The sequence below is a fragment of the Equus przewalskii genome, chromosome 7, assembly GCF_037783145.1.
Source record: "Equus przewalskii isolate Varuska chromosome 7, EquPr2, whole genome shotgun sequence".
Classification (NCBI taxonomy): Eukaryota; Metazoa; Chordata; class Mammalia; order Perissodactyla; family Equidae; genus Equus; species Equus przewalskii.
Window position 1 is genome coordinate 54,024,648 of NC_091837.1, and position 24,599 is coordinate 54,049,246.

General features: G+C 36.3%; 1 protein-coding gene and 1 long non-coding RNA gene across 3 annotated transcripts in view; one reads left to right on the plus strand and one right to left on the minus strand.

The window, feature by feature from the left end:
- The window catches only part of LOC139084843 (uncharacterized), a 154,903-nt gene that overhangs the window by 26,075 nt on the left and 104,229 nt on the right, over nt 1-24,599 (minus strand). For both annotated transcript variants that reach the window (XR_011542645.1, XR_011542646.1), the window contains one exon: nt 5,512-5,581. This is a non-coding gene — a long non-coding RNA (uncharacterized lncRNA). The remainder of the gene's footprint in view (nt 1-5,511; nt 5,582-24,599) is intronic.
- The window catches only part of DSG4 (desmoglein 4), a 43,890-nt gene continuing 30,192 nt past the window's right edge, over nt 10,902-24,599 (plus strand). The window contains exons 1-2 of the mRNA XM_070629837.1: nt 10,902-11,241; nt 23,469-23,504. Coding sequence (XP_070485938.1) covers nt 11,194-11,241; nt 23,469-23,504 — 84 coding nt within the window. The 5' untranslated portion in view covers nt 10,902-11,193. The remainder of the gene's footprint in view (nt 11,242-23,468; nt 23,505-24,599) is intronic.

The window sequence follows — 24,599 nt, forward strand, 5'->3', positions numbered from 1 at the left end:
AACTTGGTATACCCAAGTCTGCTGTGTACTTTTGACCTAGCTATGCCCCCTTTTACAAAACCTAGGGAGGAGAGCCCTGCCTCAAGAACTGTCCCAGAACTGCCCAAAGTATTATATTCCAATTACCAAAGTTTGTATCCTGTTGGACCCAGAATGTAATTTGTCACATTTTTCAAAGGAAAATACTTTATATTTTCTATGTTCAAATTAATAGATATCTCTTTCAAAATGAATGCCAGTTTCTGCTTGATAAATTATTAACCTGGGCTTCTCATATTTTAGATTGGGATTTGAGGGCAATCCGGGGTGAAGAGAATGAGGGTGAAGGAACTACTGGTCCCAAATGGGGAGACGAAACAGGGAAGAGAAAGCAGACAATAAAAGCCAGTTACCAGCATGGGCAATTGAAGCGCAACCCTCCTGGGGAAAACCCCGGGAGCCTGTGTATTACACTCATTTCAGAGTTAAGTAATCCCAGAAATGAGGAAGATCATGTATTTAGACAACAGCTACCATCAGTTATGGTTAAGGACTGCCTTTGGGCACAGAATTCTCTGTGTCTCCTGCACAAGTGAGCAAAGTGGCTATTTCTGATTTAACAGGCCTTTCTTGAACATTCTGCTGTAAAGAAGAATGGGTCATAAGTTAATCTATTGATAGACTGGATAACAAAACCCAATGGTGGAAAATATGAAAGTCTTCAGGTCTCACTTGTCATTAATCTGTACCTTTATGATATTATATCATTTAAGTTAATTAGATGCTTGCTCCATAGAGTGTTTAGACATATAATCACTCTCCGATAATACATGACTTAACTTTACTGTTACAAATTTAGGAGTGACCTTAATAGATAATTGGTTTTGATGTCTATTTACTGCCAGAAAGAAGGGCTATGAGTCAACTAAAGTCATCATTTTCTGTAGACATAGCCCCAACATTTTAATAGCTTATTTCTAACAAGATCATGCAATTCACTCAGTTTCTAAGACATATTTTTGTACCTAGGTTATTTTAAAAGGTACACCAAAAATTTTATTGTCATTACTTGAATATGGAAGTAACTAAATAACAAATTTTGAATTAATGTGTAATGCATAGGAATCAGCACTGCGACAAGCAGAAACAATAATTATTTGTCAAACACATGAATACATGCAATCCATGGATGGGTAGACTGTCATCCTTGCATTGACAGTCTATATGAGAACTGAGCCCCTAGATTACATCACATTGCTTGTCAAATTCCCACCATTCTCAATAGGATTTCTTTTTCTAAATTATTCTTTAGCATGATGATGCCTTTTTAAAATGAGGGACAATATAACTCAATTTCATTAGACTGTAAAACATATCTTGACCAATTGTCTTAAATATGCTTTGCGAAAATATATGTAAAAATTTAGACTTTACTAGTATGTTGTTAGAATTTAGGGGTAAACTAAAGAAAAAATAGTTTACTTTCAAAATAACTAAACGTTTACAAAATATTTGAAAAATAGCCCCTCAAAATTGGGATGAAGATATGGCTTTCTTCATATGACAAAGATCATGGTAGCAACAGAAAAGTGCTCCCAGAACTCTGTGAGACTTACAAATCAAAACAATATATCGCATGATAGATGAAATTAAATATATGCAGAAGTTCAGACTTTTCATCATGCTGTTCTCTGGGAGAATAAATAAAGGTATTTCCTTTCATGGGGCAACAGTATGTTACTAGATACACCTGCAGCTTAGAGGAAGGGCATGTCAAAATATCTATTCATCTCTGCTCTCTTTTTATGATCAATACATAATTTTTGGATTGATACCTTGATTTCTAGGGCAGATAGAGGACCTCCTTTGAAGAGAGGATATGAACTTTATAGTTACCCCCATGGAAAAATCCCCCCACTGCAAATTAATAAATTTATATTCTGCTTCATAAATCATCTTCCATAAACTTGATTATTGAGATTTAATCATCAGGAAAATTGATCTGCTTCTAATATAAAGAAAAAAGTAAATGTGAGCCTAGAAAACTTAGATGTAAACTTGGCAATAAGGAAAATCATATTTAATGACCATCACTAGAAATTGAATATTAATATATAGAAAAAATAACATATATACCTAATGCCATGAGTTTTAATAAATGGTAAGTCTCTTAAAGATATTACACTTTAGAAATTATGAAAGAAAGAATGCTATTCAAAGAGAGTGCAGTATGTGCTAGTTTCTCTACATAAATGTATCTAATTTTATCTCCCAAAATCTTCCAGGGAAGAAATAGACGAGGAAATTGCATTTACAGAAATAAATTAGCTCACTCATAGAAAAAAACCAAGTCAGTGGAATTCCTGGAATTTGAACCAGATCTAAATCTTTACCCATTTCAATACGGCACACTGGCATAGCACATTAACTATAGATATTTCTATGAGCGTGACAAACAAGAAGTTATAATTAGGAAAAAGCTATATAAGATAAATAAAATAAGAATATATTTTAACTTCTATGCAATAAAAACTAACAAATGTGATAAAATAATGATGACAATGAGGATTTTCAATTAATGATAGCAGAATCAAGGTATTGTTACTCTACTCAACTCTATGAAATGAAATAACAACAATAGATAAATATTGAAAATAATAACCCATCTTCAAAAAGAATTAAAAAATGGTTACCAATTCCTCTCCCTCCAAACACACACACACACACACACACACACACACACACAGAATGTCCACTAAGTACAGTGAAATGCCGACCAAAACTAGGAAGTAAATATTTCTCCAGATCTCTTGTGGAGTGGAGATTTCTCTAAAAGTAAATGACACATTCTTTCAAGGTCTAGATGATGTAGGAAAGCTATGGAATTATCAGAGAACATTCTTATAGGAACTCGATTCACATCCCTGGTTAGTAGGAGAGTCAAAGCTGAAGGATAGATGTCACCTCTATTTTCTGTACCTAAGCTTCCTACCCCATAGAAATCTTTGCATATGAGGCAGCATGGAGAGGCATGAAGAAAGAGAACAATACACTACTACATTCAAGGAGACCCAGGGACCAATCCAACTAGACTTTATGAGCGAAAACCAGCAGAAACAATAGAAAGCAGAAAAATATCTAAAAAGACTCCAGATATTGAAATCATCAGGTATATACTACGAAACAAATAAAAACCTAATAAAACCCGTATGCCTAGCAAGACTGAGCAAAACAAAAGGAGAATGCATAAATAAAAAATATCAAGAATTCTTTAAAATAGGACATAACTATAGATTGCACAGATATTAAGAAAATAATAAGAGAATATTATAAACAACTTGTTGCAGTCAATTAGAAGATTTAGATGAAGTGGACAAATTCATAGTAAAAATAAAAAGTACAATTTACCCAAACTCTCTCAACAACCAATCACCAAGGAAGAAGTAATTTCAATCTTATATTACTCTTCTAGATAAGAGAATAAGATATTATAATCCCCAACTCATTGTATAAGGCTAGTATAACTTTGACAACAAATTCAACAAGATCAGCATAAGAAAGGAAAATTACATGCCAATTTCATTCATAAACATGGATGGAAAATTCCTAAACAGAATATTCACAAACTGAATTCAATAACAAACCAGATGAAGATGACCAAATCTGGGTTTATAACCAAAAACACAAGATTGGGTTAACATTAGAAAATTCAATCCATGTAATACACCACAGAAACAGAATAAGTGAGAAAAATCATATAATCTTCTCAACATATAGGACATGTTTAGTAAAATATATGTTCATAATAAATATTCTTAGTAAATTATGAGTAGAAGAGATTTTCTTAACTTTATGCAAAGTATCTATAAAATCTTCAAAGCAAATATCATACATAAGAGTACAATATTAAAAGTTTTCTCTGTGAAATAGAGAAATAAAATGATGCTCACTACCAAAGTTTCATGTAATATTTTACTGATGGTACAAAAGTAGAGGGGGAAGGTTAAAAGATTGGAAAGAAACAAACTATTATTATTGTCAAATTAAATAATTGTGGGGGCCGGCCTCGTGGTCGAGTGGTTAAGTTCGCGCGTTCCGCTGCAGGCGGCCCAGTGTTTTGTCGGTTCGAATCCTGGGCGTGGACATGGCACTGCTCATCGAGCCACGCTGAGACAGCGTCCCACATGCCACAACTAGAAGGACCCACAACTAAGAATATACAACTATGTACTGGGGGGCTTTGGGGAGAAAAAGGAAAAAAATAAAATCTTAAAAAAAATAAATAAATAATTGTGTAGCTAAAAATCAAAAAAAAATTCAGATATATCATTCGAATTAAAAATATGGATTTGCTAAAATTGCTGTATATAAAAATCAAAAGGCCAAAATTAATTATATATCTATATGCAAGAAAATGTGTTAGAAACGGTAATTAAAGAAAATATATCATTTATAGTAGTACCAAGGAATAAACCTCAAAAAGGTCTCTGTAAGAGCTTAACAAATAATAAACCTTTACTAAATAAAACCTAAAAATGTAAAGAGATGCTCCTTGTTTATTTCAATACATGACTGAAAATTGAAATTCTGACAATTCTTTCTAATTTATTGTAAAATATTATGCAATCCTAATCAAAATCCTAATTTGTCTGTGAACAGTTAGCTGATTCTAAAATGTACAGGAAATGCTATTGGCCGAGAACAGACAAAACACTCTTGAACTGAACAAAGTGGAAGGACTTGCTGTATCAGATATAAGATTTACTACAAAGCTACACTATTAAAACAACTTAGTGCTAATGTAAGAGTAGACAAAGAGGCAAAAGGAAAAAGAGAGAGCGAGAGAGAGCCTAAAAACAGATACATATTTTTATGCACATTTTATGTTTATTTTTAACATTTTATTTATTTATATTTTATTTGTATATTTTGTATTTTATGCACACATGCCCGTTTATTATAATTGATATTACAGAAAATGGCACAGAAAGCATACTCTTTTCAATGAATGTGCTGGAGTGAGATGGTAGGGTACACATATGAAAAACAAAGATGAAATTGACCCCATACCATTTATAAAAATCATCTTCAAATGATTTAGAAACTTAACTGTGAAAGGCAATATTTTGTAAGTGTGTGAAAAGCATTCTTAAATAGGACACAGGAGCACTAACCATAAAAGAAAAGAACGATAAACTTGACTATTTCAAAAATAAGAATTTCTATTCCTTGTAAGACATCATTTTAAAAGTAAAAAGACAAGCTACAGAATGAGTGAAAAATATTTACAATGCATATATACAACAATGATACATAGATATATATAATGTAAAGAATTATAAATTAATTTTTTAATGAGAACAATCTAATTAAAAAGGGAAACAAACTTTAATATGCATTTAACAAAAGAAAAAATCCATATGGACAATAAATATAGACAAAGATAGTCTACTCAACAATAATCAGGGAAATGCATATGAGATACAAGTACCCATCCTTCAAATTGGCTAAAATTTAAAAGTCTGACAATACCTTTGCTGTCAGTGTTGGTGAGCAAAGCAAACTCTTGAAATGCTGATGGGAGCTCAGATCATACAGCCAGCTGGGAAAACAAGTTAAAGAAAGTTAACTAACAACCCAGAAATTCTGCTCTTTGTATACACCCAGGAAACTGTGCACATGTGCTGATATAGTGGAGACATGACATAAAAGGGGATGTGCAGAGATGATGGGATTGCCGGCAAGGGGCCATGAGCCAAAAAATGAAGGAGTCCTTGAGAAGCTAGAAAGGCAAGGAAAGGAATTCATCCCTAGAGTCTCTAGAAGGAAGGCAGTCCTGCTGGCATGAGACCCATCATTTTGGACTTCCAACCTTCAGAACTGTACGATAATGAATTTGTGTTGTTTTCAGTCACTAAGTTTGTGATAATTTGTTACCACAGCAATAGGGAACTAATAGCAGGATTGTTTATAACAGCCTGTTCTATATAAAAATGTAATCATTCTCACTTGCAAAAAAAATCCAAAACAAACTTGAAAGAGCAAACAAATGAAGTAAAAAATAGTTGCAACACATATGTCAGGGGTTAATTTCCCTTACATACAAAGAGTGTCTATAAGTCAATAGAAAGACATCAGTAACACAATGGGAAAAAGGAAAAAGGAAGTAAATATTTCACATAAAAAGAAACACAAATGGCTAATACCCCCTATGAAGAGATGCTAATCTTATCATATTAGAAAAATATCCATGTTTGCCTGCTGCCATTTCTCTTCAGGCCACCCACAGGCCCAGGTTAATTACCCTGGCTCAGTAGTACTTAAACTTTAGCCTGCAACCTCAGAATTACCTGGAAAGCGTATTAAGAACGAATAATTCTGGGTCCCATCTCCAGAGATTCTGATTCAGCAAATCTGGAGTCAAGAAAACTGCATTTTATACATACGAGACTATACAATTTTGGTGCAAGTGGCCCAAGAAGTATATTTTAGAAAGCACTGCTTAGCTTTTGACCTTCCTATTCCTGATTTCTTCCCAAAAAACCTGAGCCCAGATCCTATTGAGATTCTGCTAGATGCATAACTACTAACAACATCACAGGTAAACTATATACACATTACAAACAGGCCAAAGATGGGCACTGCCAGTGCCACAGAAGTAGCCAGAGTGATGTCTAGGTAATTATTACACTGTGAAACTGCTACTATCGTCATGATTGGGGATTGGGGACGGACTAAGATGGCATTTTTCGGGATAAGTATGCAGCAAGTACGTAATAAGTATGTAAGTAATATACTTTAATTAATACAGAACTAGAAGCCACGCTATTCTTTCTGCACTTATTTGGAAGACATCCCACGCTGAGGACATGAAGTCACAGAGAGAATCAACAAGGTACCTGTGTCAGGGTGTAAGTATGCTTTTAGGGTGTAAACTAATATCATCCTTATGGTATTAACACAACTCTTCAGGAAACTGACGTTTAATCTCCATGATTCCTAACACCCACTAAATAACCTGGTTTGCTGGCACCCTGATTGCCATACATAAATTGGCTTTAATGAGGAGACAGTTGTATATCTTCACTGCTATTATCTCAAGGTGACCACTCACACATGTATTCATAGCAACTGCTCCAGGTCAAAACCAAGACAAGCTTTGTTTACCTTTTGTCCATGCCCCCAGGCCCACTCTAATGAAAACCCTTTAGCCTGAGTCAACTCTAGAACTTACCTGCCTACTGAATTTGACCAACATAGTTTAGGACCAAAAATATTTTGTAAATTTTCTTTCCTCTAACACCTGCTTTCAAGAAATAGAGTTGCCCTTGGATACTTAAATAATATCCACCAGTAACCCTAAACGATGACAATTCGATGGAAAATTTTGCCCTAACATCATTTTTATAATATCTTTGCCTGTATAGATTACATTTTTTTTTCAAAGAAGAATTTGTACTGGAACGTATTGAATTAGCTATCCTCTGTGATATTGTTTTTAAAAATATGTGTCAAAGCACTTACTGTGTGCTAGATGGATATGATAAATGGAATGAAAATCTACTACTGTGGAAGTGAGTAAGACAACATTACAGAAGCATAAGAACAATAACTAAATATCAAGAGCATCCCTGAAATTCAATGTATACTTTCATATAAGCAAACGAAATGCTACTGGTTTGATATCAAACATAAATAATAGGACAAACTTACATAAAAAATTCTGCTTGCAGAGCCAGCTATTAAACTCAATAATTTGGTAAACTCTCAGATATGGAAAGGTTTTTTTAGAAGACAATGACATTCAGTCATCAATTCTTTCTTGCCGATGCTGAAAAGTGGCTTGATATTTACATAAATTGACTATAAATCAGGAGGTGGAATTCTTTCCCCATCTTTGGCGCTAATAAATTGTGCAGCTTCTCTGGGCTATACCTATGACCTGGGTAGGAGAAAAGGAGGAGAGGAGAGATTGGATTAGGTCACCTCTACGGCATCTTTAAGCATGCTTTGTTTCTATGATAGCTGGTACCCCACAAGAGAAACAGAATGGCTGCTGTTTCATTAACTGAAATCCTCTTGGGATTCTACTTTGACATCATCCCTACAACTCTCCCAAGGCGTAACTGCAAACAAGGTGATGGGACACCAAGCGGCCACTTCTCAGTTACTGCAGAACCTTTTACATCTGCTCATGATAGTAATCTCCAGACTCAAGTTCCAGGGACCATTGAAATGAGGAGTCATAAATGGGAAAATCTGGAGGAATCACTTAAATGATCTAGTACCTATTTCTATCGCTGCTGTTTCTTTTGTTTGACTCTCACCCTATGAACAGCAATTCAGGTAGATAGAAAATTTTATATTTCAAAAGAAATCAACCAATCATAGTGTAAACAAAGGGTGGAAACTCTTGCAAAATATCTCCATTGGTCACAGCAAGAGAACAGTGTCATTTCCCCTTGTGGAAAACAATAACACATAGGGATCTAGACCCATTTCATTAATTCTCTTAGGCAAATTAAATAACTATAATTCAACGATCATCTGAAATAAAACAAAAATAAATTTCTAGGTGGCTAAACAATGGTCAATTTTCTGTACCATGCATGTTAGTGTAATACACTATTATAGCTTGCCTCAGAGCCTGCATGGAAGTAGTTAAGAAAATAGAACCATCATGACAGTTACTGACTTCTCCCTGAACCCTTAGTTCCTTCTTGAGCTCTGACTGACTCACTGCTTATAAGCATAAATCCACTAAAGAATCCCTACTGGCTTCTCTCATTTTGTACTGTTCTGCAGCAATTCCCATTGCAATCAAAGGCCTCCCACATCTATTTCTGCTTGATGACCCAGAGCATAGTACTGGAAGCACTGAGTTTCTACATATTCTCTACCGTCCTCTCATATTTCTCTTTTGATTCAGACACCAAAAAGGAATTTATGTACATGGGGCAGGATGAACTTGCTGGCACATAAGGTGTCAGCCATATTATTTTTAAGCCTGAAATTCCTTTTATTTGAGACACATTATATTCTCCTCCTATGTTTCTGTAATCCAAATCTTAAACAGTATTGCCCATTAAATTTCCACAAGACACAAATCATCTCCGTAGCTGTTTGTGCTGTGTCTCTAGGGACAGAAATATACACTGTTAGCCAAGAAATTTCTCCACACAAGGATACACTGCAAATTCTCATCATCCTGCTTTATTCCAAAATAAGTCAAGTGCTTTGTACAAAAATAAAAACACGGCCACACTGCAGTTATAGCCAATGAAAAGGTGCATTTGTGCTTCCTGCATATTGAGAAACAAGGGGAAAATGCCCCTGAGTCCCAAGAGCTCACTGGTAGTATTGATGGGGGATATATCTCAAAAGTGAAAACAATTTAATGCTGTCCTGAGCTAGCTATAAAAGAAAATTTTTCTATGGCAGATACAATTACCACATTTTGAAACTCTGGACAAAAATTCCTGAAAACAAAGAAAGCCCAGTTGGATATAAACAGTTACAAAATAGTTTTTAAATGCTTATTTACTCAAGGTTAGCTTTCCACAACTCTTGGCTTAAAGACCCCTCTAGCATACAAAGAAATAGTGGGTTAAGAAACCACCCAGTGAATGCATGTGTGTTAGCCATTCTAGACAATCTCAAGGACCACCTGAGGATGTATTTTAAAACATGATACCACACACACGTTTTAGCACGTCAGCGTAGATATTGTTTAATTAGCCAGATATCTCCAACTATAAGCTTTGGATTGGGCAGAGCTATCCAAATACTGCCTCTTTGTAACAATTCATTTTTTTCCCCTTGCTTAAATATAATGTCATGATCTCTTTCTCATAAACATCTTCAACATATCATTCATTTCTCTTCATTTTAGGATACTATGCCAGCCTTCTAATTGCTTCAACTCTTTCCTACGATTCTAAAAACGCTAAACTAAGATTCTCAAGAGACCAAACACTGTTTAGAACACATTCCTTTACTAGAAAGAGAGCCTGCCTTGTCTCTGAATTGCAGCAACGGGGTAGTGAAGACAAGATGCAGTATCCCTTTGAAATTCCCCAACCAACAAACACATATTAGCAATTAGAAAACATTTAACTACATTCTGTTTTTATGTTTGTTGATGTTGCTGCCAGCCTGCAATTTTTTATGAGGAAACTATACCCTATTCTAAACCCATAGTAACAAAGAGGAAGAGAGACAGGAAAAAAGGGAAATGATTTTCAGAAATATCTAGATGCTGCTCTGGCCTCTTTCTCTTACATTCTCAGGACTCCAATTTCACCTTCTTCTTAATAAATACTTAGATGGTTAAAATATGTTCCTCACCCATGTTATGTACTTTTTTATCAGCGGTAATGCCAAGAGGAGGGAGCAAACTCTGTACTGCAGTTAACTTAAGACAATTTAGTTAATGTAAAACCACACATACAGGTTCGAATCTATATTTAGGAAAGAAGGTACTAAAATGCAGAAACAAAAATACTAGTAAAATCAGGGTTTCTTTGTCTTAACCTTATTTTTTCACAACGTCTTTAAAATTGAGAAATGCAATTCAACTGTAGGATTTCTTAAGGAGGAAAGTAGGAATCACCTGAATCAAGAGATGAGAGTTCATGATTCTGTCTTTCTCCTTACACCATGCTTTGGATCTGGTACCTTTTCACAATGACCTCTGCTCAGAGTCATTTCTTGAAGTTGGTTCTGTAGTGGACATATGTGTGCATGTGTTGTCAGTATGTGTAATTTTGCTTTTACAATGTTGGCAGTAAGAAGAAGCCTACTAATTTTATTCAGAATGATGATAGGCTCTAGCATTTTAATTATTTTTCATGTTGTGAGTAATTTATTATTCATTGGGTATCTTCCCTGTAAATCTTGTCCTCACTCTGTAAGATTTTTCTTTGGTGTCCAACAAAGGGTTTCATTGCAATAAGAATCAAGGTGTGTCCATGTTCTTACCCAGAGCCCAAACAATGCCAGCCTTCCAGACCAGCCCAGGAGTTTGGGGTGGGGAAACAGAGTGATTATAGAACATCTTCATTCCTCTGCCCAGAGAGCACCAGAGCTATCGCCCATGCCTTCCTAAAAGGGCATCTCGAAGCACATCTTGCTGCAGAACCAAATTCAGGACCCAGAGGACCAGGACTAAAATCAAATCTCACTGGGGCTCGTGTGCAAGAGAAACCCAAAGGAATGGATTGGCTCCTTTTCAGGAACATTTGCCTTTCAATCATTTTAATGGTAAGTAGAATTTAAAGGCCTGGGAAGGAAATGCAGCTTTGAGGCTTTCTCTTCTCTGTCATTGTCAGACTTTCTGCATGGGATTTATTTCATTTTTAAACTTCTTCCTGCAAAGACAGTTCTATGAGTTCAGCTTCTGGTAACTTCAAAAGACTCTCCATGTTTGAGAGACGAAATGCCATGGAGAAGCAGGATGAGAATCTAGCTGAATTAGACTTAAATGGAATCAGAGACAATCTAATTCAGATTAAATGCTAGAATAATCCTAAAATTTATAATCAGAAATAAAATTATTTTTCTATTTTCTTTTATTTATACTTAAATTGGACAGATTTCTGTTAAAATTCCCAGTGCAAATGGGTTCTAAATTTGTAGAGAAGTAAAGTTGATCAAGTCCATTGCTTTTAAACAGTTACCTTCCTGTGAGTTTGTTTCAAAGTAGAGGAATGCTAGCGATGTCAAAATTACATTGCAACTAGTTATGAAATATTTAAGCCATATGGGAATTTTTTCCAGTAAGAAATGGCTAAAGAAAAATGAAGAAAACCAAGCCATCAAGAAAAACCCCTTCCAGAATTATTAAAGCATTTCTACAGTCTAAGAAGGGAACATTTCGATGATCTATTTCTTTCAAGTAAACATGGAATTTTGGATATTATATTCCTTTCCTCTAACCCCTGGGTGCCCATGCATGAAGTGCTTTCCGGAAAGCCATCATGCATAGTGAGTCTCCTACTCTTGAAGGGGGTAAGGCAGCTCCTAATGCAGGTCCTTAGAGGAACAAAGATCAAGTTGGTCAATTCATCAAACTATTGCCAACTCAATTAGAAAAGTCTACTTAAAGAAACAAAAAGATTAGATTAGACTTAAGTCTACTGATGGTCAAGTGATAAAACAATTCAGTCAAAACAGTTAAGAAAAAAATAGATAAGAGAAGGGGATTATTAGAAAATTGTACATATTTTTTTCAAAGTAAATAAAGGCAAATATCTGATAGTTGGCTGCACCTCAGTCTTCCAAGAATGTCCACAGGGGTGATATGACATAAACTTGAAAACTGATTTCTACCCTATGCTCTCGCAAGTGGCATTTTACGGGACTCATCTGAACATCAGTTCTAAAAGGCAGAGGGCAGCCAAGGCTGGGGAGATACAGGCACACATTGTTGTCCTGTTGGTCCAGCAGGCACCATTTTTCCAGAGTTCCCGTTTCCATGAACTTTAGAAGCAGTGCAGGAGCCTAATACTGCCAAAAGGCACACAGCCCAAGCTTGGGCGGCAGATTATTAATCAAGATCATTTTGAAGAATATTTGTAAACTGAAAAACTTCAAATAGAAGTGCAATGCCCTATCATAATGATCATTATTTATTTACATTATTAAAGGAAGAGGAAAGAATCTGACTCAATCTTTAATAGAAATCAAAAATTATCAGTTCAGACCTCCTGTTGCACTTCTGTGGGGTATTTCATGCTTCAACTCAGATAAACCTTTTGTTTTCTATATGGAAAACATTGTACGCATCAAGATTTCTAAGGCAACTTCTGAGCACTAAATTTTCCCTCCTATTCCTCTGCACAGGCACATTTTATGTTAATACAGTTTAATTGAAGAGTGAAATTTTCTTCTCCTTGAGCTTGAAAGAGTATTCTATTTCAGAATCTCAGGATCTCTTTTCGGTAGTATTGATTTGTTATCCTTTGTGATTTTAGTGGCTTTGATACTTAATTTCCCCCCCCCACTGAGACTAAAGTATTTGTGTTTTACATTCCATGGTAATTGTGATAGCCAAGTTCTTTTGCATTTCTAATAGATCTCAAGATATCAATTAATAATTTTTGCAATTGGGAAGTAGAGAATTCTAGCATGTTTCAAGACTGGAACAAATATAAGAAATGCTTAAGGGGAATCAACATACTATTATAGATGTTGTGGAAAATAGGCACATCTTGTCTGTCATTTCCTGAACTTGAACTCTGCCCCTTTTTCATTAACTAAATCAAAGGCTCTCTGGGGCATCATTGCAGCTGACTCTAATGAGGGTGTGGCAACCTCTCAGAGACTTACAGGTACTTTGCGTCATCTATATCTCAACCACAAGAGTACTTTCAACAAGGTTTTGACTGACTGAACCTATAAAAGACACCCAAAACTCTAAGCTACAATAGGGCATTTTACCATAAGAGTCTTTCAGCATCTTCTTTCTAAGGATATTCATCACATTCTTCTGCAGTAAAATGACCTGGGGTGGTGAAATACAGTCAACACTGAACCGAGACTCAGAAGCCCCAGGGTTGAGTCACAGCTTTTCCTCAAAGGGTCTGCGTAACTTTGGCCAAGACACCCAACCTCTCAGGGCCTCATTGTGTTTCATGTGAGGAAGCATGGTTAGACATGATGTCACTAAGTTTCTTCCAATGCAGAAACTCTGAGATTCTATCATTATCTCTACTGAATAGTTATGTAATGGAAGTTCATGTCTGACTCTCAAATATTATTTTTATAACTTTGGTTGGAGAACCTAAAGATACAGGTAATGCTATGGATGGTATGTTTTACTAGGAAGAAATCACTTAAGGCAGAACAGTTATTAGCTGTGAGAAGCCTATATTTTATCAAGTTGATAAGATCATAAAAAACAGCCATGTAGATTTTATCAGATAAGAATTTTTATGCACATATGGTGATCATTCATGCTACATATGAGATGTAAACACTTCAATTCAATATTCTGATTCTTGTAAAGCAGAGAAGATAGGTGGCTAAACATATAGATATTATCTCACTGTAAGTTGAAAACAGGCATCAAAATTTAAAATATTTAGAACTAACCTAGCCACTTATCAATTTAGTTCTCATATAAAACAATGTGATTCTGACATGTGGAACAGAAATTTGTATTCATTTATTTTATTGTTAGGTCAATTTCTAGAGGTACAAGCTGATGAAAAAAACCACCTCATCTGATTTGGTTTTTTATTTGTACTAAACAGAATACCCTAAATAGCATTAAATGATTGGTTTCAGTACCACTTGTTACAGAAACTATTGATGTCCTCATCACAACAAAGCTTACACGGCAGCGTATCTCACCTACGTTATTTTTTGTTGGTATAAGTGACTAAGGAATTACAAAACACATTTTAAACCAAGCGGGAAAATTTATATTTTTGTCTTCAAATTCCTGGACAGTCCACAGTGTATTTAAAAAAACTTTGATATCCCAAGAGGTACCTAGTATGATTTCCATAGCATGACCCATAACGTTAATACAGTCTTCTCAATAATATCTGCTCGTAGAACTACAAGTTAAAAGTGCTACACTGAAAATATTTCATGGCTCCTGAGACTCTGTGACGCTTTCCCTTTTTTAAAGATATTTCTCTTTTTCAGAGAACTTCTCAATCCTGAGTTCCTAGTGTTAGCGCTCCTTTCTAGTCCTTAGGGATCCAGGGAGGCGTTGCTCAGACAGCAGTGAAACTGTGGTTTGAGCTGCAATGACTTCTCCTTCCTTTTCCCAAGTGAAATCACAGCTGGAATTCTTCGCTCAGAGAGCAGCTCTGATGACAGGGGTTGTGAAAGGAATGCCTGGAATGAAACTTGCAGAGACTACCTGCATGAGAAATGTTTGCCCTTCCTTTCTACACAGAAAATTACACGGCTTACAAACTAAAATGCCACTACTTGATATACCTTCAATTATAAACAAAAGTGGTATAATTAGGCTTGAACTTGGCATCACTACCCTATCCCTATGAGGATGGCAACGGCTTTACTCAACTATCTTTACAAGTGTTATTCAGGAGAGAACTGCTTATTACTAAGTTGGTCCCAGGTGTGCAAATGACTTCGAGAACAGACTTCAAAAAGCTAAGTCATAGAGACAAAAAATAGCCTAGTTTCGTAGCTACTACTATAAATACAGTCAGCACGGAAAAGAAAAATATGGATTCTAAAATTGCAATAAGCACATGTAATGGCTTAGTACCACATATTTTATATAAAAGCATCATATTCTCTCAAAGAGAAATTATTAAAATAGAAAGCTAGGCCCAGAAAAACTTGAGCAATTTCCCAAAAGTTAGATTGCTACAGAATATCTTACATCCTATTATTCTCCCTAGAACATACACATCATAACAGGTTGGAACTTGTCTTGCACACAAAGGACTGGTGCCTGTCACATAATATTTTATCAATGAAAATTTTTGAATGAATGAATGAATGAATGAATTTCTAATTTATCTTTCTTACCAAGTCTATTTCTCATCTCTACGCTAATTGGCAACTTTAATGTGGTTGGTGAGCTTCCAAGTGAGTTTGAGGACTTAAAATTGAGACAACCAAGGAGTTGGAAAGGTAAATAGAAGTACCCTCATTTTACAAATAAAGAAACTTTCAGGGCATAAATGATTCCTAAATGTACCATAAGTGGTACAATTGGAATTTGAACCAATACTATATGTCCAAAACTCTACCTACTGTTCCAGAATTGCCTTCCTTCCCCCAACTGGGCCAACACTGCATCCTGTACATGCTTCTTTTACCATGCCTATAACATTCCAATATCTTTATGTGCTTTCCTCCCTCTTTTAACATGTGAGCCCTTTCTGGTCTCCATCATATACTCAGAGATTAGCACAGACACATACATTTTAGCTTCCTAGGCACTTTTATAGTGCCAGAAAAAGTCCTACTCAGGTTACTTCTGTAATGCAATTTATTGTAAGGACGTCCAAAGAAAAAAGGAAGACAGGAAATTCTCTCATCAACCAGGCCACAGAGACTGTGATACACTCAGGATAAGACACATTGCTTCAGGTTATTTTTGCTCCCTCAATTGCAAGAGCCTCTAATTCCCTTTTCCAGTACTCCACCACTATGGTAACTGGTTCAGCCATGTCCATTTTGTGTGATGTCTTCTAGCCATGCTCTCAGGCCAAACCACATCCTAGGATGATGCATGACCTACATAGGTTCTAAAAAAGTGACTTTTATAGGCAAGGAATTTCTGCAATTATCCGGGAACCCGTAACTATTCCTCACAGTTTAACTGAGGTTCATGCAGTTATGCTACTACGTGTGATTTAGGAAGATGACGTCATTTCACGTTTCTTCCAAAACAGCCATTCATAGGTCCATTCCTGGAAAATGAGGAGCCTCCTGACAGGGCTCATGATTTCGTAGGGCCTGAGAATAAAACCTGCCGAGTTCCTTCGGGCAGACCTGCACATAAAGGGCGGGGGTTGGTGGTTAGAGGGCTTGGCTACTGTTACCCTCATCAGTACAGCCAGCTGAGCAGGATGTAGAAATACCAAAGGTGTAACATGGCGGCCTCCATCAGGCACAATATAAGTTCTGCTAGATAAGAACCCTGAGATCTAGCATTCCAATTGCCCAAGCCTAAAACAAAATGTCAGCGACAGCAAAAGAATGAAAAAGAGCTTATACTCAAGGATTCTCAGGGCTACCTGGGATTGTTGCTATCCCTCAATTGAGTTGTGTTCTGTAGAGAGGACAAGAGCGAGTAAAATGAACTCAAAACACTTCCTTTATCCCTTTAAACCGAGGACTAATATGATTGGTGTGGCTAATTTCAAGACTTTAAAAATGATTGACTTGCACTTTTACATGTCAGGTGGTGCTATAAATATATCCTCTAAAGCCCAGAAAACTATTTTTCCACCATTCCTTCTTTATAAATGTACTGAGCATTTACTGTGCCCATCACTTCCACATTTTGTGTTCTATTTAGATCAGAACCTGAATTAGAGAGAGGTGAGAGGATTTACCCAAGGGCAAACAACTGGTAAACAGAGTCATACTCAGTTCTTCTGCCTCCAAGTGTAAAGTATTTGTCTCTAAGCCACACTGCTTTTTATGGAGCTAAACTATAATTTAAGCCTACGTATCCATATTGGGATGTAAATTATTTGTCTTAGAAATATATACCGATTTAAGAAACTGAATTGCTACTGTAACAATAGTCTTCAAATTGGGGCACAGATAGCCCTGAGACAAATGAGCACTTCAAAGGGTACAAGTGCATAGATAGTGTTAAGAGAATCATTTACTCAATCTCAGCTGCCATATATAAATATTCTTTATTTAAGTCAATCTGCCGAGCATGCGCCTGAACACGAGGTACCAAGCTGCTTCTCCTCTCCCAAATCCGCTTTAAAAAAAAAGGTACCCCTCTCACCCATGGCAAACATTACTATGTTGTACTGCAAAGACTGTAAAAGAATCTGGGGCACTAAGCGAAGGGATAATTCAAAGCATCAATGTCAGTACTGAGAAAGAAAATCGACTCTAAAGCTTGTAACACATCATTTTGCAAGTCATGTGGTTTTCAATTATTCACTTTCAACAAAATTAAAAGGGAACCTGAGAGAGCTGTCAGCTAATAGGTCATTTTAAAAAGCATTTTTAATGACAGATTACCCTGTAGATTGAGGTGATATAATTCAAAGTAAGTTTAAAGAATTTAATGATTCTGCTCCTAAAAAGAAAATTCCCCAATATCATCCAGCTATTTATGTGAACAAGTTTTCTCAGTACTTACAACTGAAAAACAAAACCAAAAAAAATAGAATTGATGCTAAAACTTGTTTAATTCTAGCAATAAGTAATATTTATTCATGAACTAATTTTTTAAAGCTTCATCCAACTCTTTGCAATGAACTTCTGATGAAATTTTACTTTATATATTTAATTATATTAATATTATATTAATATCATATAAATAATATGTCAGAATTTCCATATTTGCACATTATTTAATCAATTGTGCTGCTAACAAGAATTGTAAAGCTAATTCAATCTATAAGAAATTGATTTTTAACACTTAGAACCTTGCAGTTATAGAATTCTAATAAAATAAAATTTCTATTCGTATACATGTTTTTGTTGCAGAGAAGTATGACAGACCACTCACCAAAAGCCTTAAGAATATATTAAAATATATTTTGGAGCTGGCCCAGTGGTGTAGTGGTTAAGTTCACACACTCCACTTCAGCAACCTGGGGTTCAGATCCTGGGCATGGACCTATACACTGCTCATCAAGCCAGGCTGTGGAGGTGTCCCACATACAAAACAGAGAACTATTGGCACAGATGTTAGCTCAGCGACAATCTTCCTCAAGCAAAAAGAGGAAGACTGGCAACAGATATTAGCTCAGGGCCAATCTTCCTCACCAAAAAAAAATATATATATCTATCTATAAAAATATATATATTTAAAGCTTAAAAAATACATTCCAGTAGGATGAACCTATAGAGGATATGGCTCACTAAAAGGAAATAAGATATAGGAGTTCAAGGAGAAACAGAAATGAAATAAAATTTCCAACTATTAAAGAAGAACTTATTCATCACTTTTTTAATGGATAGAACTTGGCATCAAACAACTACAACATTTAGATTCTGTTGGTTATATTTAAAAAGTAACGTAGCAGCTTTATTTTAAAATATCAACATTTACAATATTCTTAAATTCCATCCATTGCAGCTATTTAAACTTATAATGAAATTTTTTAGATGTCACTATAGAAAATTTTAAAGCACATCACTTTTTCAAAAATATTTTAGAACTACATAAAGCAAAATCTTTTGAATACCTCTGCAAGACAGTATTAGGAGTAGTCAACACAAACATCAATATTTTCCCAGAGCCACGGCCACAATTATATGATAGCAAAGTTTAAGCAAAACCAGAGCAATTTGGTAAAATAACATCAGGTGATTTAAGAGAAACTTTAGGTGTTGAGTAAATGAATTGTTAAAACATAAACTGAGGCATATGAAAATTTTAAGAATTTATTTGAGGGAAAATCTATTAGAATCAGACATCGACAAACCAAAAGTGGTTAGAGATGCTCCACCAATGGAAGATGGGGAAAAATTTTTATTGAGAAAAGCTGGAAACAAAGTAAGGACATTGCTGACTGGCAATAGCTTAAAGCCTAGTTGGCTGTTTGGGATCGGTCCTTAGGTTTCAATTTCATAACCTTGAGAAATTTACAGGCTTAGATTTTGGTTTGCTTAAGTATACACCATGGCATCAGAGCCACCTCAGTCTAATGGTCTCCTTGTTTAATTAATTTAACCAAAAAACATCAGCAGAATTGTGATTTAGTCCATTCTTGAGCTGGGTGTTCTGACTGCACAGATACAATATTAACCTTGCAGGCTTGTTGTAAGCACACAGAAACCAGGGTGAGGATACAGTGAAAAATCACCTGCCACATCTCTGATTGAATCATGAGCAGAACTAGGAGGAGAATCGTGAGAGGGTGAGCTAGGACTCACTCTCACTACTGCCCAGTTAAAATTAGGTTGTTGGGTTGATTATAGCTCTGAGAGTAAACAGCATAACGAGGCTATTGTGATTCTCTGTCAGGCCTAAGACAACGTCAGGGAGGGGGAGAGGAACAGATGGAAGAACACATCAAAGAAAAGAAGTGGAGCAGAGAGAAAGAAAGACAGACAAACAGGAAGCTGAAGACAAGGAGAGAGAACTTTTTAACCATAGGCTCATGTGCCGAGCTCACCAACCTGCCAGCATCCACTGAGGCAGTGCTTCCGGCTAACCTCCCACGGGAGGACAGTGCCAGAAAACCACAAGTCACAGTTTAGTCTGCAGCTTTAAACTGCAGAAGCTATCAGTTCTTTGTTAGCCTAGTCTCCCAATGATCTGAATGGAAGGCATCTATTAAAGTGATACATTAAGGCAACCTTCAAAATGTCTGACGTCTGTACCTGGGGTTTTCCTCTTAGAAGTCAGATTTATTGAGATGTGATTTATATACAATAACATTCACCCTTTTAAGTATACAGTTCTATGATTTTTGTCACACACAGCTGTGTAATCATCACCATAATGAAGATGCAGAACATTTCCATCACCCAGTAAAGTTCTTTTGTGTTCCTTTACGGTCAACCCATAACCCTACTCCCAGACCCTAGCAACCACTTATCTATGGCCTATAATTTTGCCTTTTCGAGAATATCATAGAAACGGAATTATATAGTATGTTTTGGTGTGAACATATACTTTCATTTCTTTTGGGTAAATATGTAGGAGTGGGACAGCTGGGTTGTATGGTGTAATGTTTAATTGTACAAGAAAGTGCCAAACAGTTTTCCAATGTGGCTGTACCATTTCACGTTCCCACCAGCAGTGCATGAGAGTTCACACTTGGGGTTGTCAGAGTTTTGTTTGTAGCAATTCTAATAGGTGTGTAGTGATAGCTCATTTTTATTTTAATTTGTATTTCCTTAATACAAGTCATTCTTTTTTTTATTGAGATCACATTTGGTTTATATCATTATATAAATTTCAGGTGTGCATCATTATATCTCATTATACATGTGTTAATTGACACGGAACTTTACCATGATAACCAGTGAGTGCAAAAAGCAAATTACCAAATGGTGTGTATAATATAATTTCTTTATGGTTAAAAAAATTACAATTTGTGTGAGTATGTGTTTTTGGAAAAAGTGTCTGAAAGAATTTCTCCAAATTTAACAGTGGTAATCTCCTAGTAGTGGGATTCTCTGTGATTTTTACTTTTTCTTCTACCTTCCAGAATGATCTACGTTTCTAACAAAAAAGAGTATCTAAGCCCCCAAATGCAATATTTATTATGAAATGAAGCATCCTATGCAACAAAATAAAACTATCTTCTATTAAATACTGAACTTCTTTCCCAGGTCTAGATATTTTACTAATGTCTAATAAAATCACACATGAGGGAGAAAGTGCATTAAGAGGATGCCCTACTGCAAAATTTCTAATCTGTATTTTTCCCGCTTCTGGATTCAGCTATCATTCCAAATCCCAATCTACACCTTCCATTCCCTCTTATACCCACTCCATTTGTCACAGTCTCTGTCTAGTCTCAGCTCATTGGCGCTCCCTGGTTTTACTCTGCTCCCTGACTCCTGAAGTTCACAATAGTATCTTATCACCTCCCCGAGTTTCCGCACTGACTAGATAATAATCCCCAACTCTTGGCCAGCCCTCACCTTCCTTCTCCTCCCACTCCCAGGTTGCCAAGTTCTCCTAGAGAAGGCACAAAAGAGATGGGCCACACATCATATTCTTGCTTCCTAATCTCAACTGGTGCCCCAACTCTTCATCAGCTACGGAAGAATAGTTTATTTGCTCAGTTTCCAATTTTCTGTGCTCAAGTGTTCCCTAACTCGAGAATGCTAGGCGGGCCTACGGCTCTCTCTCTTAGTCACGGCGTTTAGTTGGTACCCTGTCACCTTCCCTCTTGACGGTCTCCACAATCCCCTCCCCATTCTCCCTCACTCCAACTCCGCCAACTATGGAATAAGTAAATACACAATTTTCCTCCATTTACACCTCAAAAGTATTTTCTGTCTTTATGTATTCTGACATCTGTTTCCGAGGCAGAAACAGTCTTCCTCATTATCAGGTCTCTTTTACCTGCGCTTTCGATTCAGCCATTCCTATTGGCTCTTAACTATAATTGTAACTACGCCTTGATTTCTTCTTCCTTCTCCCCCTCCCTTTCTCCCTTCTCCTTCTAGCACTCTTTCTCCACAAACCCCATCTCCTCTTTCTGTAGACTGTATATGGGTCATGGTTTCCCACCCTAAAAAATATGTCTTGATCTAGTTAACTCTTCAAACTGCACCATACCTCTCACATTTCTTTTATCTCTTAACTTGAAAACGTGATCTAGGAATGCCACTTCTACTTTCTCAATAAGCTCATTCCTTGACTCCTGCAATTTGACTTATGCCACTGGCAAAGTCGATAACGACTGCCTGCTTTAAGATCCCACGGCCTCCTCAGTTCCCATTCTCCTTGACCTTGCTATGACACATAAACCATTAAATATTCACTCTTTGTCTAACTTCTTGTCACTCTACTCCATTCATTCAGCCTCCTTTCTGGCTACTTCTTCTCCGCTTCCTTATCTAATCTCTTCTCCTTTCTGAATTTAACTTCTTTACTAACCCTCCACCGTAACAACCACCACTTCTTGCTGTTCTCACACTAACAGAATCTGATCTGTGCCACCACCTTTGACTTCACTATTCTTTTGGTCTCCCAGAGCCCTCCACTTTTAGACTTCTTCCTTTTCCTGCACAAATATAAGCGTTTCCCAGAAGATTTTCTTCCCTCCCTACTTCATTTATCTTCTTAAATTGTTTCATGTAATATCCTCATTTCCTTCAACTTTACATAGCACTCCTGTTTGGATAAATTCCACTTCTTCAGCTTTTACATCTATCTCAAATTTTAGAAGCACATTGAAAATAAACAAAACAAACTTAAGCCATCATCTCCCTGCAGTGATAGTCTCTCATGGAATTTTCTGTTTCTAGTAATAGTGCTTCCATTCTTTCAGAAAGCCAAGCTTACTTCACCCAAATCATCTGACTGTTCCTCACATTCTATAAGCCATTTCCGTTCTTTGGTACTGTTTCCATTCTCTCTCCTTTCCACTGCCACTCCAGCACCCATGTTCACGTTCTATGTCTTACCAAAGTAACTACTAATTCCTAAGTGTCTCAACTTCAAGCGTTTTTCCTCTGTAATCATCCATTCATATCAACGGCATGTTTTTAAAACAATGTTTTTGCTACTCCTGTTCCCTACCCAATAAAGTCCAAACTCCTTAGTCTGGTACATAAAGCACCTCATGGTCTGCCTCCAAACTGACATTCCAAACCTTGTCTCCCGTGTCTCCTCACTACCTCCTCTACCTTCCAGCTCATAACATTATTCACATTTCTGGAACATCCTCTGAAACTTAGTGCCTTTAAACCTGTCTTCATATTTTACTCCGGCTGAATTTTCTTGCCCATCAATTCCTCTTATCAAAGTAGCTTCATCCTACAGAAACATTTGAAATCCCTACTCTCCTATGAGGCCTCTCCAAAATTCACTTTAATAACTTGAGGTGTCTGCTCCGCTCCTCCCCTCCGCCCACTGGTGCCTCTGTCAAAGCACGCACCCTAACCGCCCTGCTGTAGACCTATGCGTTTATCTTCCCTAAAAGTGTAAAAGCCCCTGGAGACCAAAAAGCCTGTATTATTCATTTTGTATCATCATGTTTATTCCATATTACTAACAAAATGTCTATTTAAGAAATGAATTAATAAGAGAACATTACCAGTGTTTTTACGACACTGATTCCTTTAAATTCTGCTTATTTATGCTAACGTTGTGTCTTCTATAACAGGTGGTGCTGGAAGTTAACAGTGAATTTATTGTTGAGGTAATGTATCATAAAACTATTTTCTCAATTTAAAATTAAAAGAAAAACTGAATTTTGTAGTACATCATATATCAAAAATCAGAATATTTGAGACCATAATCATCCAGATAAAAGTTAAGAGGAAAAACCTCTGCCGAACTGAAACAGCAATGGTAAACCCCATATCCATGCCTTTAGGCAGGGTTTGTGACAGCTCAGTGTCATAGTAACTTCTACTTATCAAACTATACTGGTAGCTTATTTATGCATTTCCCCAATCTACAGCAAAGCAAAATAAACAAAGTAACACATGAGAATGGGAAGAGGATTTTTAGACAGTTACTTCAGCAAGAAAGACAACTGATGGTCAATCTATGAGGGAAAGATACAAAAATAAAAAACTATGTAATCACAACTAAAAAGAACAACAGAGCATCTGGCACCATTGAGAGTGTGACTCAGGAAAGAAACCTGCTGTTTTCTCTGGCAAGGCTTTGTTTCATTATGATAGTTAAATTTTCATTATGATGATCTCAAATTGCTTAAATAATAAAATTACTTTTCTAATCTCTGTTGATAGAATAGGGAATATGTGGGACACTTCAGGAAGTTGTATCAAAATGAGGGGAAAATGTAAATGTTTTGGTTCTTGAAAGGACAAACTCCATTCACACGGAACATCTCCTTCCCCCAAAGTGGTAGTTAAATGAAGCCTTAGTTTAAACAAACATACAATCAACTGGGTCTCAATAAATACACTAGAAGTTACAAATATATACATGCATATGCATATGTTTATGCATGTATACAAATATATTTACAGATGCAGTACATTTCTAAACTGTTTAATAGTATAAAAGTCTTAAACATCCTCCAACAATAGCAACATAAGATTACAAAGGAAAAAACATAGCAAGCAGGGGCCAGCCCTGTGGCCGAGTGGTTAAGTATGCATGCTTTGCTTCAGCAGCCCAGAGTTTCACCAGTTTGGATCCTGGGCGCAGACCTAGCACTACTCATCACGCCATGCTGAGGTGGCATCCCACATAGCAGAACTAGAAGGACCTACAACTAGAATATACAACTATGTACTGGGGGGCTTTGGGGAAAAGATGG